At 45.3% G+C, this 12,299-nt stretch overlaps 1 protein-coding gene across 1 annotated transcript in view; it reads left to right on the top strand.

Moving 5' to 3' along the window:
* Positions 1 to 11,918, top strand: part of stab2 (stabilin 2) — a 45,737-nt gene extending 33,819 nt beyond the window's left edge. The window contains exons 48-68 of the mRNA XM_049567391.1: positions 186 to 341; positions 641 to 769; positions 922 to 981; positions 1,258 to 1,347; positions 1,429 to 1,575; positions 4,841 to 4,900; positions 4,983 to 5,106; positions 5,848 to 5,997; positions 6,072 to 6,176; positions 6,256 to 6,363; positions 6,513 to 6,706; positions 6,785 to 6,926; positions 7,060 to 7,193; positions 7,276 to 7,438; positions 7,638 to 7,744; positions 8,528 to 8,647; positions 8,734 to 8,880; positions 9,491 to 9,601; positions 9,765 to 9,896; positions 10,891 to 11,001; positions 11,583 to 11,918. Coding sequence (XP_049423348.1) covers positions 186 to 341; positions 641 to 769; positions 922 to 981; positions 1,258 to 1,347; positions 1,429 to 1,575; positions 4,841 to 4,900; positions 4,983 to 5,106; positions 5,848 to 5,997; positions 6,072 to 6,176; positions 6,256 to 6,363; positions 6,513 to 6,706; positions 6,785 to 6,926; positions 7,060 to 7,193; positions 7,276 to 7,438; positions 7,638 to 7,744; positions 8,528 to 8,647; positions 8,734 to 8,880; positions 9,491 to 9,601; positions 9,765 to 9,896; positions 10,891 to 11,001; positions 11,583 to 11,642 — 2,550 coding nt within the window. The 3' untranslated portion in view covers positions 11,643 to 11,918. The remainder of the gene's footprint in view (positions 1 to 185; positions 342 to 640; positions 770 to 921; positions 982 to 1,257; positions 1,348 to 1,428; positions 1,576 to 4,840; positions 4,901 to 4,982; positions 5,107 to 5,847; positions 5,998 to 6,071; positions 6,177 to 6,255; positions 6,364 to 6,512; positions 6,707 to 6,784; positions 6,927 to 7,059; positions 7,194 to 7,275; positions 7,439 to 7,637; positions 7,745 to 8,527; positions 8,648 to 8,733; positions 8,881 to 9,490; positions 9,602 to 9,764; positions 9,897 to 10,890; positions 11,002 to 11,582) is intronic.
* Positions 11,919 to 12,299: the final 381 nt, after the last annotated feature.

Raw genomic sequence — 12,299 nt, 5'->3', positions numbered from 1 at the left:
GGGTAGAGTGTGCTGATCCCTGTTGGGATAGAGGGGTAGAGTGTGCTGATTCTTGTTGGGATAGAGGGGTAGGGTGTGCTGATTCTTGTTGGGATAGAGGGGTAGGGTGTCTCCACTCTTTTTTTTTTTTTTTTACAAAAATCATCTGATCTCTGTTATGTCTTCGTGTCTTTTCATGTCTGCAGTTGCGATCGACGATGATGGAAAAGGGCAAAGAACAGTTCGGCGCTGTCTTGCGCAGCCATATTGTCATGTGTCACACACTGCTACCTGCCGATCTGAGCCAACCCAGAAACCTGACATCTCTGTCTGGGTTTGTCCTGACCACCAGGTCCATCCAGGTGACCAATCAGAGAGCAGAGTCACAGTCTGGGTTCTGAGGCTAACAGCAGAGACTAAGTTACAGTTGATCTGATAAGAATCTCGACTTAGTGTTTCTAAAACTTTGTTTCATTTAATGCAGTCTGGATCCATTTAATCTCCCTTAAAAAAAACTTAATTCTAATCCATGAAATAATACCTTAAAGAACTCCTGATGTTAGCTGTACGTTTAATCTGAATTTAATGGAGAAGTTAAAGATGTTGAAGATATGAAATGAAGTCCTTTAGTCTTGAATGTTTGTATGATGAATATTTTCAGGGCAGCATCTTCATCAACGATGCTAATGTGACATACAGCGATGACATCAGCGTTAACGGGATCTTCCATGAGATCGACAAGGTTCTGTTTGCTCCAGACCTGGACAACAAAAGACCACCAGCTGCTCCCGTAAGAGCACAACTCAACAGTCTGAAAATGTTGATAATGTTTGAGATATTTATCCGATAAATGGATCAGTTTGCTTTTAATGATTGTCTGACTGTCTGTAAGTGAACTAACCAATGACATGTCAAACTCCTTTACATGAATGTTTTTCTCAGATGAACCTGACGGATGTGGCAGAAAGTCACGGTTATCAGACCTTCTACAAACTGCTGGAGGTGAGGAAATCAAACTTTGTTCTTCACTGAAACAATAACAAGGACAGATTTGAAAATTAGTCAGCATTTTAGCACTCTCAGCTCTCTGGATTTTTAATTTGGTGTTTTGTTCTACAACATAAAATCCCTCAGTTAATTATCCACTCTGAATTTAGAAGCTTTTATGTGTGTTAAAAAGATGGTTGCTAACAAGTGTCTAAATAAGACTACAGAACGTCACCTGAATCTGACTCTTTGAAACTAATGTTAACTGACACAGTGAGACTGTTGTTACAGATCTACGCTGAAGGTTTGATCCATCTGGACTCAGTGCGGACTCTGCAGGGCTCGCCGCTCTCATTCACATGTGGAGGGACAGACAACATCGTGAGTACAGCAGAGACGTTATAAACAGAAGAAGAGGTGACAGTGGGCGCTCGTTGATGCATTTGTTTCTTCTTTGAACAGGGAGAAATCTTTATTAATGACAGCAAGTGTCGGATCATTCAGAGACACCTCGTCTTTAAGGGTGGGATCGCTTACGGGATCGACTGTCTGCTGACTCCGCCCAGCCTCGGAGGACGCTGTGACCTACAGACAACCTTTGACCTTCAGGTAAATCCTCACTTCACAGGCTCTTGGTAACAGCAGTGACGACTGACTCCGTCTGCTGCCTCCTGCTGAAGGTTTTTGGGCTCTTTAAGTTTCTCCTGTGTTCATTTACCAAACCAATAAGTTAGTCTTTATCAGCAATGCCTTTCATGATAATGGTACACAAAATAAATTGCTTGAAAATTTAAAAATAAACAGCCTGATACTTGAGGTTTGTACCATAGTTCAGCTTCAGCTGCGGCCTTTGTTGAATTTCTCTTCTTAATAGACTTTTCAGGGCCGACGTCACGATGACATCATGTTATGAGCTGGAGGTGCAGCTGCCTCTCCCCCACAGGGCTGTAGGCTCCATAGGAGTGTTAAAATGTGTTTGTCTTGTTGTGTTATTGGGAGCCAGAATAGAAGGAGTCATGGCTCAAAACCAGCCGCCACTGCCCGTCAACAAAAACAAAGACAACTATGGTTAAATGTGATAAGACCAAAGGACTGGACGGAGGCCATCATCAAAAATGCTCACATGTGCAGCGCCAACCTGATCTCACAGAAATACATGAAATGACCACGACCTCTTAACACCGCATTCCGTGGTGGCAGCACGTAATGGGTTGAAATTACGTGCTGCCACCATGAAAACAATGCCAATGTAAAGTCAGTTAGGATCCTCTCCCGTGGTGGACACACGGATTCCCTGATTCAATCACGTCACGTCAACCTGGTTTTCCTCAATGATATCTTTAACATTCCTGTATACATACAAAAACGCGGAAGTGTTCTTGATATTAAAACGGCAAATATATTCCTCTGTTATAATTTCCCACCAATAATAATAATAATGATAATAACGTGATAGTTCGGCTGTTCTAGATATTTGTTATAGCCTATTCAAATATTCAATCCCAAAAACGCTGTTTCTAGAGAACTTGCTAAAATATCTGAAATGAACCATCATGCCTACTTTTTCTTAACATAGTTCATCTAGGTGCAGTGTCATTACTAGTTCAGCTTTACTAGACATTTGATATATTCAGTAGATGTATCTTTTTACGACCCTGTTTTACAACAAGCCGCAAAAAAACCAACCGTCCCAAAAACGCCGTTTTTAGAGTACTATCTAAAATAACTACGATTAGCCAACATCCTTGCTTTTTTTCTTAACATGGTTCATCTAGGTGCAGTGTAATAACTACTTCGGCTTTACTAGATATTAGATTTATTCAGTAGATCTATCTTTTTACAACCCTATTTTACAAGCCGCAAATGAACCTACTGTCCCAAAACGCCGTTTCTAGTGTATTAGCTAAAATATTGAAAATTAGCCGACATCTTTACTTTTTCTTACCATAGCTCATCTAGGTGGAGTGTCATTACCAATTCGGCTTTACTTGATATTAGATATATTCAGTAGATATATCTTTTTACAATCCTATTTAGAGCCCTACTTTGCAAATCAGAAGAACTGCAACTATGTTGCTGATATGTATCAAACTGCATTCACTCCGCTCGGCGCTCTGCTGCTCCGTCTCCACAGACAGAGTGTCCAGAGTGCGCTCTGCCACTCTGAGAGTGCGCTGCTCTGGATAACCCAACGCTACATTCAGACAGCGCTCCCAATTTATCAACGCTCCAGTTTGTGTCAGAGTGCGCTCCCACACTCACAATGAGTGTTTCTGAACGCACCACTCACATCATCTTCCTCCATCGTCTAAAACAAGACAACACAACTTGTTAGCTAGCGCTAGCTAATGTCTGTGGAGAACTGTTTTGCCTCCAGCTAAGCCCCGCCCACAAACAAACGTCACACTGTTTACTAACAGTAAAAGGACCTATATTTGGGAGCCTATCTATGTTTCCAGGGTTCTATGTTCCCTGCTTAAAGGGATAGTGCACCCAAAAATGTAAATTCAGCCATTATCTACTCACCCATATGCCGATGGAGGCCCTGGTGAAGTTTTAGAGTGCTCACATCACTTGCGGAGATTGGCGGGTGGAGCGGCTAGCACACTTAATGGTAGACGGCGCCCCAGACTAACGTCCAAGAACACAAAATTGAATCCACAAAGTATCTCCATACTGCTCGTCCGTAGTGATCCAAGTGTCCTGAAGCCCCGACATAAAAAGTTGTTTGGAAAAACCTCATTTGAACTCTGTTTTTAGCCTCATTGTAGCCTGTAGCTCTGACTGCCTCTCTGGGCACCGCGCTCACGTGTGTGCGCCTGCGCGAGACCAGCGAAAGCATGAGCTTTGCTCACCCGTGTTTACATCACGTGACACGTGCACCGCAGGGAGAGACAACGGTAGCCACAGTCGCTAAAAGATAATTTGCACTACGGTCTTTTAGCAAAGGACAGCCCAACATGTCTGAAGACTTCGAAACTGAGGAGGAACAGCATTTCTTTGTTGAGCTGTATTTGTTTGAGCCCGAGTATACGGATGAACTCAGGCTACTGGACGAAGCAGCCGCCGCAGCTCATGAGTCTCAGCCAGCCGCAGAATACCGGAGTCGAGCACTGGAAACCTGGTGGTGTAGTTGTTTCAAATGCAAAGCAATGCCAACGGATGAGGAAAGTCTTTGCAGCTCAGACTGGGAAATGGCGATGCCTGCACTTGAGAATCTGGACATCAGTACTGACGAGACTGCTGCTCTTCAGAGATCACCGATCACCCTGAGCGCACACATGAGCGCAGTGCCCAGAGAGGCAGTCAGAGCTACAGGCTACAATGAGGCTAAAAACAGAGTTCAAATGAGGTTTTTCCAAACAACTTTTTATGTCGGGGCTTCAGGACACTTGGATCACTACGGACGAGCAGTATGGAGATATTTTGTGGTTTCAATGATGTGTTTTTGGACGTTTGAATCTGGGGCGCCGTCAGCCTCCATTAGGTGGAGTTGTGTTGCTACCTCCTCTCCCCTTGGATCTCTGCAAGTGATGTGAGGACTCTAAAACTTCACCTGAGCCTCCCTCGGCATATGGGTGAGTAGATAATGGCTGAATGTTCATTTTTGGGTGCACTATCCCTTTAATTTTGAAAAAAAGGTTCTATGTTCCCTGGGTTCTTTTAGTAAGCGGGAAACATTGAACCCTTTTTGGTTGAGCGAGGAACATAGAACCCGGGAAACATAGGGATGACCCCCTTGGTAAAGTGTCTGTCAGTGAGGCCACCAGGGGGCGCTGCTGCACAGAGGACTTTAAATGTTTGGGAACTCTTTGATGATATGAGTGGAGGTTTTATTGATCTCATTTCTGTGTGGCTTCTTCTTCTGTGGTAGATGAGCTGCGGACTGTGCACCACCTCGACCACTCGCTGTCCCAAAGGGTCCAAACAGAAGGTCAGAGTCCTCATCAGGTGACACAGGTACAGAGTAAACCTCATCCATCAGTGTGTCTGACTCCTCTCTGTTGTGTCTGCAGGAGGTTCAGAAGTGCGACCTTCCCTCCGTGTTCGTCACTAAGAACACCGGCTGTCGCAGCGTCTGCACCGTCAACTTCTGGCAGCCGAAGTGTTGTCCTGGTTACCACGGACGAGACTGTCTGGGTGAGACGACACCGACATTTAGACCAATTGATAGAAACACTGTCAACCAAAGAAAGGATCCATGACCCAGAGAACAGTTTCTGACAAACAAACGGAAACAGATGAGACGTTAATAAAAACAGCTCAGGATCTTTTTACTTAATTCAAAGTTCTGAGATACAGTAAGTCCAGTCTCTATAAACAGCTATGTGCATGTGGAGGTTTACAGACTGTAGGCGAGGTTACCAAACCAGGCTGAGATGCCATACTGCAGGACGCTCTCAACTAAGGCACAGTAGAAGAGGAGCAGCACTTTCTGGTGGACTCCAAAGGCCCTCTGCCTGCGGAGGAAGTGTGGGCGCTGCTGGACCCCAGTGAACCCTCCATGTTAGTTGCACTATAGGAAGTCTTGGTCCAGATATCAACACCAGAGCCCCCAGTACCAACCCCCAGAAGCTAAACTGTCTCTTAGTGTGTTTGACTGTTTATGGTGGATGGTGTTTGGCGGTGGGCGGGGTGCAGCGCGGAGAAGAGAGTTGATGATGGCTGCACTCGTTGTGTCGGGAAAAACAGCTGATGTGAAACAAAGGATCCGATCAGACTTGATATGACTCGATAAAGTGAACCTGGCGCTTCGACAGCCCTGATTTGTATTTTGTCATAACTGTCTCATTATGTTCATTTGGTGTCACATGACTATTATGACATCATGAATATGTTAATGAGATGCCATGTTGTGTTTGTCTCTGTCTGCCCTCTCAGTCTGTCCCGGTGGAGTCGGCTCTCCCTGCAGTAACCACGGTAAATGTGACGACGGTCACCTTGGCAACGGTACATGCACCTGTGACGCAGGTTTTGGGGGCGTGGCCTGTGAGCTGTGCGGTTTCGGATTCTACGGAGCATCCTGTAAAGGTGAGCAGTGGTCAGACCACTTCCTGTTTGATGTCTGCAGGTGTCCTAACAGATTGTTTCCCTCTGGTTCTCAGCCTGTAACTGTTCAGAACACGGGTCATGTGACGACGGACGTAAAGGTACAGGTTCGTGTTTCTGTGAGGCGGGCTGGACCGGAGAGCGCTGTGAGATGCCACAGGGTGAGTTCATCAGGACGCGTGTCGGTGTGTGAGGAGCTGTGTGCGTCATCTCTACAGGTCATGTCTTTGTCCCCTCCAGGTGAAGTCTTCGAGTGTTCTCCGCCCTGTTCTCCAAAAGCTGTCTGTCAGGAGAACAACACCTGTGTTTGTCAGCGATTCTACGAAGGAGACGGACTCACCTGTACAGGTAGATACACGAACTATACAGTCAGTCCAGTGTCCAGAGGAAAATGTTTTCACCGTACGTTTCTGCAAGCCGCGAATACGTTTGTGTCTTACGTAGCATCTCGATGTCTGTCTGTGTGTCTTCCTGTCTGTCCATCTGTCTGTCTGTAGTGATGGACGTGTGTTCCACCTGGAATGGCGGTTGTGCTAAAGGAGCCAAGTGTTCTCAAACAGGAGAGAAGGTGACCTGCACCTGTCCTAAAGGTTACTCCGGAGACGGCTTCACCTGTCAGCCCATCGACCCGTGTGTCTCCGGGGTCAACGGCGGCTGCCACGAACATGCCATCTGCACCATGACGGCTCCGGTGAGGACAACACGGCGTGTGTTTGACATGTTGGGACCGTGAGTGTGTTGTATTAATGTAACGTATCTGTGTGAGCAGGGGAAGAAGAAGTGCACCTGTAAGGACAACTACATCGGAGACGGACTCACCTGTGAGGTCAAACAGCTGCCAATCAGCCGCTGTCTCCAGAACAACGGACAATGTCATCAAGACGCCAAATGTACCGACCTCCACTTTGAAGGTATAAAACATCATGACAGGTGATCAGAGGGAGGGGTTAAGTTTCATGTGGACATCCCCGTGTGTGTGTGTGTGTGTGTGTGTGTGTAACTATAAAATGAGTGTGTGTGTTCTGCTGCTGTGTTTGTGTGTAGACGCGAAGCTGGGCGTGTTTCATGTCCGTTCGGATAAAGGTCAGTACAAGATGAACTTCAGTGCAGCTCAACAGGCCTGTGACACAGAGGGCGCCAGCCTGGCTACGTATAATCAGCTGTCCTACGCTCAGCAGGTCAGTGAACACACCACAGACACAACACCTGCTCCTGCTCAACACCTGTAGAAACACATTTACCTTTCCTCGCCTTCCTCAGGGCGGGCTGAACATGTGCTCTGCCGGCTGGTTGGACCAGGCCCGGGTGGCGTACCCCACCACGTACTCCAACCCCAACTGTGGCTTTGGACACATCGGCATCGTGGACTACGGCGTCCGCAAGACGAGCGAGACCTGGGATGCCTTCTGCTACCGGATGAAAGGTGAGACAGGAAGAGGAGGGGCCACAGTGAAGAGCGCAGTGTTCAGTAGTGAAGTAATAATAATAATGTAATAATATCCTCAGAGGGACATCAGACGGCTTCAGAACGCAAACTGGTGTGACTGTGATGTATCGATCGTCAAAGTCAGCAGATAGCAGTCAGTCTGTTGTTTGTTTGTTTGTTTGTTCGTTTGTTTCAGAGGTGAAGTGTGAGTGTAAGCCCGGTTACGTTGGAGATGGTTTCAGCTGTACAGGAAACCTGCTGCAGGTCCTCAGATCCACACCGACCTTCTCCAACTTCTTCACAGTGAGCCACAATTTAACATGTGACTGTTTTAAGATGAATCGCATGATGATGCAACCGACCAGAATATACAGGAAGTGTTTTTAGTTTTAATCTTTGTCAGTTTGGTCATGAAGTCTGAGGAGGCGTTGGGTCAGATAGAGACTGGAGGTCCTCATGACCAAATCATGTGTTTATTCTGTAACTAAAAATCAACTATTAAATTAAATGAATAATTTATTTCCTGGGCGGCACGGTGGTGTGGTGGTTAGCACTCTCGCCTCACAGCAAGAGGGTTGCCGGTTCAATCCCGGGCGTGGGAGCCCTTCTGTGTGGAGTTTGCATGTTCTCCCTGTGTCAGCGTGGGTTTCCTCCAGGTGCTCCAGCTTCCTCCCACAGTCCAAAGACATGCAGGTTAATTGGTGACTCTAAATTGTCCGTAGGTGTGAATGTGAGTGTGAATGGTTGTCTGTCTCTATGTGTCAGTCCTGTGATAGTCTGGTGACCTGTCCAGGGTGAACCCTGCCTCTCACCCAGTGTCAGCTGGGATAGGCTCCAGCCCCCCGCGACCCTCAAGAGGATGAAGCGGTTAGAAGATGAATGAATGAATGAATGAATGAATTTATTTCCTTTGGTATTTTTTATATGCAGATATTTAATGATGATTGTTGAGTAATATGTACGTTAACCAGTGTCAAGTCTCTGATCATGTGACAAGACGATATGTGCACGACCGCATCAGCACCAGGGCCCGTTATAATAACACACCACTGGTGGCCACTTATTAAACTTTATTTCCTCCTGCAGCAAATCCTGAACTGCTCCCAGGTGTCTGATTCAGGGAAACACTTTCTGAAGCGTCTCAGTAACCTGACGGTCCAGTCAACACTGTTTGTCCCCGACAACACCGGACTGCCTGAAAACCAGGTGAGTCATTCACAGAGGTGTGTCAGCAGGTGCTGTATCTCTGCCTGTTCATGTGTCCTCACCTGTCCGTCCCTGTGTCCCTGCAGACTCTGTCTCTGAGGGATGTTGAGTTCCACCTGTCGGAGGGTCAGGCTCTTCCTCTCAGCCAGCTGAAGAACGGCAGTCGCATCAGGACTCGTGTCGGCAGTCTGACCGTCCTCGGAGTCGCTGACCTGCTCAACCCGTTGGCTCTGGTCAGATTTATTACTGTGACTAATCACTAGAGGGCGACACCATCCTGTCCCATGAATCTATCATCTCAGTCAGTGGTTATAAATATCTGATCAATCAACTGTCAGGATACTCACCACAGACACTTCACTGTGTTGTCACATATCATTTACATGTTTGACATTTATCCTTGATGTCGTCCCAGAGTTCTGACTTTAGTTCAGTCACATCACTTTCACATTCAGTCACTGTCAGAGATTCAGTTCAGAGTTCAGTTTAACCTCTGCATGTTGTAGCACAGGTCAGAGTACAGGATGCAGTTAGTAAAGTGACACTGGTTTAAAATGGCCGACTTCTGATAACCTAAATGTAGCTGGGTGTCAGCAAACAGCTGACATCATGATCATCAGCCACCCTCATGTATGTCAGAGGCAGTAACAAGCAAACAGCTGACTGTGATTGGCCGAGACTCCTGTCGATCAAATCAAACATGAGTTCCTTCAGTGAGTTCTTAATGTAACAGAGATTGTGTAAAAGCAGGAGCTGGTGTCGATGGTTCAGGTTCAGGTGTCAGACACAACAGATCCTTTAAAGAGTCTCCACTTAAATGTTTTTCATTTCTAATCTCCTCAGTCGTCCCGTTATATCAGCGGCCGCTTCGTCACCAACTCCGACATCCTGGCTTCAAACGGCATCATCCATGTTCTCCAGGGACCACTGAAAGCCCCGCCCCCTCGCCAAGAGGCAAGTGATGTCACAACAAAACCATATTTACTAATAATAGTAACGGTGTTTATTAATCTGATAGATAACCTGATAACCTGAGTTTAACAGGCAAAAGTGTCCTGGTTTGTTATTGTATTTTCCGTATGTGACGACTGACGCTGGTCTCTGATTGGCTCTGCAGATGCACGTGGCTCACAAGGCGGGGGTGGGGGTTGGAGTGGTGCTGCTGATTGTTCTGGTGGCAGCAGTCATCTTTGTTGGATACCATTTCTACACCCACAGCACCAAACCATTTCAGTTCCACTACTTCAAGGTCAGAGTTCAGTTTGTCTGTCGACCTGACGCTGCGCTGACATCATCTGTCAGTGACACACGTCCGATGGTGTCAGGAGAACATTAGTGTGAACATTGATCACCATCAGTGTAGTATGAACACATTAATGATTCTTTTAATAATATTATTGTAAACATTGTTCTGTTAGTTTAATATTTATTATGATAAATCTTTGATCATTTGATAACATTAGTGTAAACAAGTCTAAACAAGATACAGAAAAACTTGTTCATGCTTTCATTTTCAGCAGGCTGGACTATTGTAACGGTGTCTTCACAGGCCTGAGTAAAAAATCAATCAGACAACTGCAGCTCGTCCAGAACGCTGCTGCCAGAGTCCTCACCAACACCAAGAGAGTGGAGCACATCACACCAGTGCTTAAGTCACTGCACTGGCTTCCTGTGTGTCAAAGGATAGACTTTAAAATCTTGTTACTTGTCTATAAAGCACTAAATGGTCTCGGGCCTAAATACATCTCTGATATACTTGTACGTTATGAAGCATCCAGACCCCTCAGATCATCTGGAACAGGTTTACTCAGTGTTCCCAGGATCAAAACCAAACAAGGTGAAGCAGCCTTTAGTTTCTATGCTCCCCGCCTGTGGAACAAACTTCCAGAATATCTGAGGTCGGCTGAAACTGTCAGCTCATTTAAATCAGGGCTTAAAACATTACTATTTACTGCAGCTTACCAGTGAACTAGATATGTAACTTATTGTTAGGATAATCTGTAGCTATTGTTTTTATATTTGTCTGCTGTTGCTTTATGTTTGCTTTTTAAATGCAGTTTCTGCACCGTTTTTAATTATTTATTGTCTTGCTTTTAGCTCTTGTTTTTAATGATCTATTGTTTTTAATGTATTTCTCTTGTAAAGCACATTGAATTGCCTTGTGTATGAATGGTGCTATATAAATAAAATGGCCTTGCCTTGCCTTGGCTTGCCTAAGATGTTTTTCCTGGTGTCTCTGACAGGAGGATGAAGAGGAGGAAGAAGCTCGGCCTGCAGACAACAGCCGCAGCATCACTAACCCGGTTTATGAAGCGACTCCAGAACCTGTTGAGTCCAACACATCTGATGTCACAGTGAGTCATGACCACTGACCCTCAGTAAACACATCAGTCATCCGTTCATGAGTCAGATCAAAATGTTGGTTCATAGGTTCCAGTTCCTTCAATGTAAAAGAGTTCCTGCTGGTTGACAGGAAGTGACCACCATGAGACGGCGTATCATCTCTAGTCAACGACTCTCTGTGCTTCTGATCTGTAACGCTGACAGGAAGTGACCACCATGAGACGGCGTATCGTCTCTAGTCAACAACTCTCTGCGCTTCTGATCTGTAACGTCGACAGGAAGTGACCGCCATGAGACGGCGTATCATCTCTAGCCAACGACTCTCTGCGCTTCGTTCTGATTTGCAGCTTTTCAGACTTATTTTGTGGCTGAATATAATTTGTAGCTTCTTAGAATCTGAATGAGGATAGTGATAGTGAGATACTGGCTACAGTGAAGCCAGTTCAGACCGCTGACACTTTTCTCTGCAACGTTCTAAAACGGTTTCATCTCGTTGTGAATCTTTGGTCTGAACTGTTTGTTTTTTTTAAAATGCAGCATTAAACAAGATGACAGAATTAAGCAGTGAGGACATTTCCTTGTGTGTTTGCAGGCGGAGGACAAACATGAAGTGGTGAACAGCGGATCGTACGACCTGCTGTCAGAGAGCTGAGTGGGAAACTGTTGGGGATCAGGTCCTCACACCTGTCGTATACCTCTGTGATCTCAAAGTCCTCCAACCAGCTTCAAACTGTTTCATCTCAGACTGTCGCACCAGGTTTTATTTTCTCCTCTGATAACAGACAGCAGCTGTTCAATCCCAGACTCTCAAGGTTTGTCTCTCTGAGCACTGAACTGAATCATGATGTGTTCAGGTTCTCAGAGTCAGAGTCAGACTGTGAGGTTTTTATTCCAGAACATGAAAGGAGTCATTCTACTGAAAATAAATGTGTTTCATGCAGACATGAAAAGTTATGTGAAGAATCTCAACTGTGAAGTTAAAACTTGATTAAAAGAGTGTTAAAGATTTGTGCTCCAAGTTGTTTCTACTGTTTGTGTCGTGTTAAGTAACATTCACTGCCTGGTTTATATTCAGTTTTACTTAAATCACAATTTGCCTCAGAGGGCTTTACAATGGTTCATGATTAAGACACCAGCAAATCTCACTGGTGACCTTCAGTGAATATCCTGATGTAGGAAATATGTCTTTGAATGAGTAAATATGAAGATGATTAGTTGGAAGACTGATAAATAAAACGCATCATCATGTATCATAAAAACATTTCAAAATTTCAACCTAAAAAGTTCCAGCTGAATGATCCTTTCTGTC

Source organism: Epinephelus fuscoguttatus, linkage group LG22 (genome assembly GCF_011397635.1).
Source record: "Epinephelus fuscoguttatus linkage group LG22, E.fuscoguttatus.final_Chr_v1".
NCBI classification, from domain to species: domain Eukaryota; kingdom Metazoa; phylum Chordata; class Actinopteri; order Perciformes; family Serranidae; genus Epinephelus; species Epinephelus fuscoguttatus.
The sequence above is the reverse complement of the archived record's forward strand: the minus strand, read 5'-3'. Positions and strand labels throughout refer to the sequence as shown.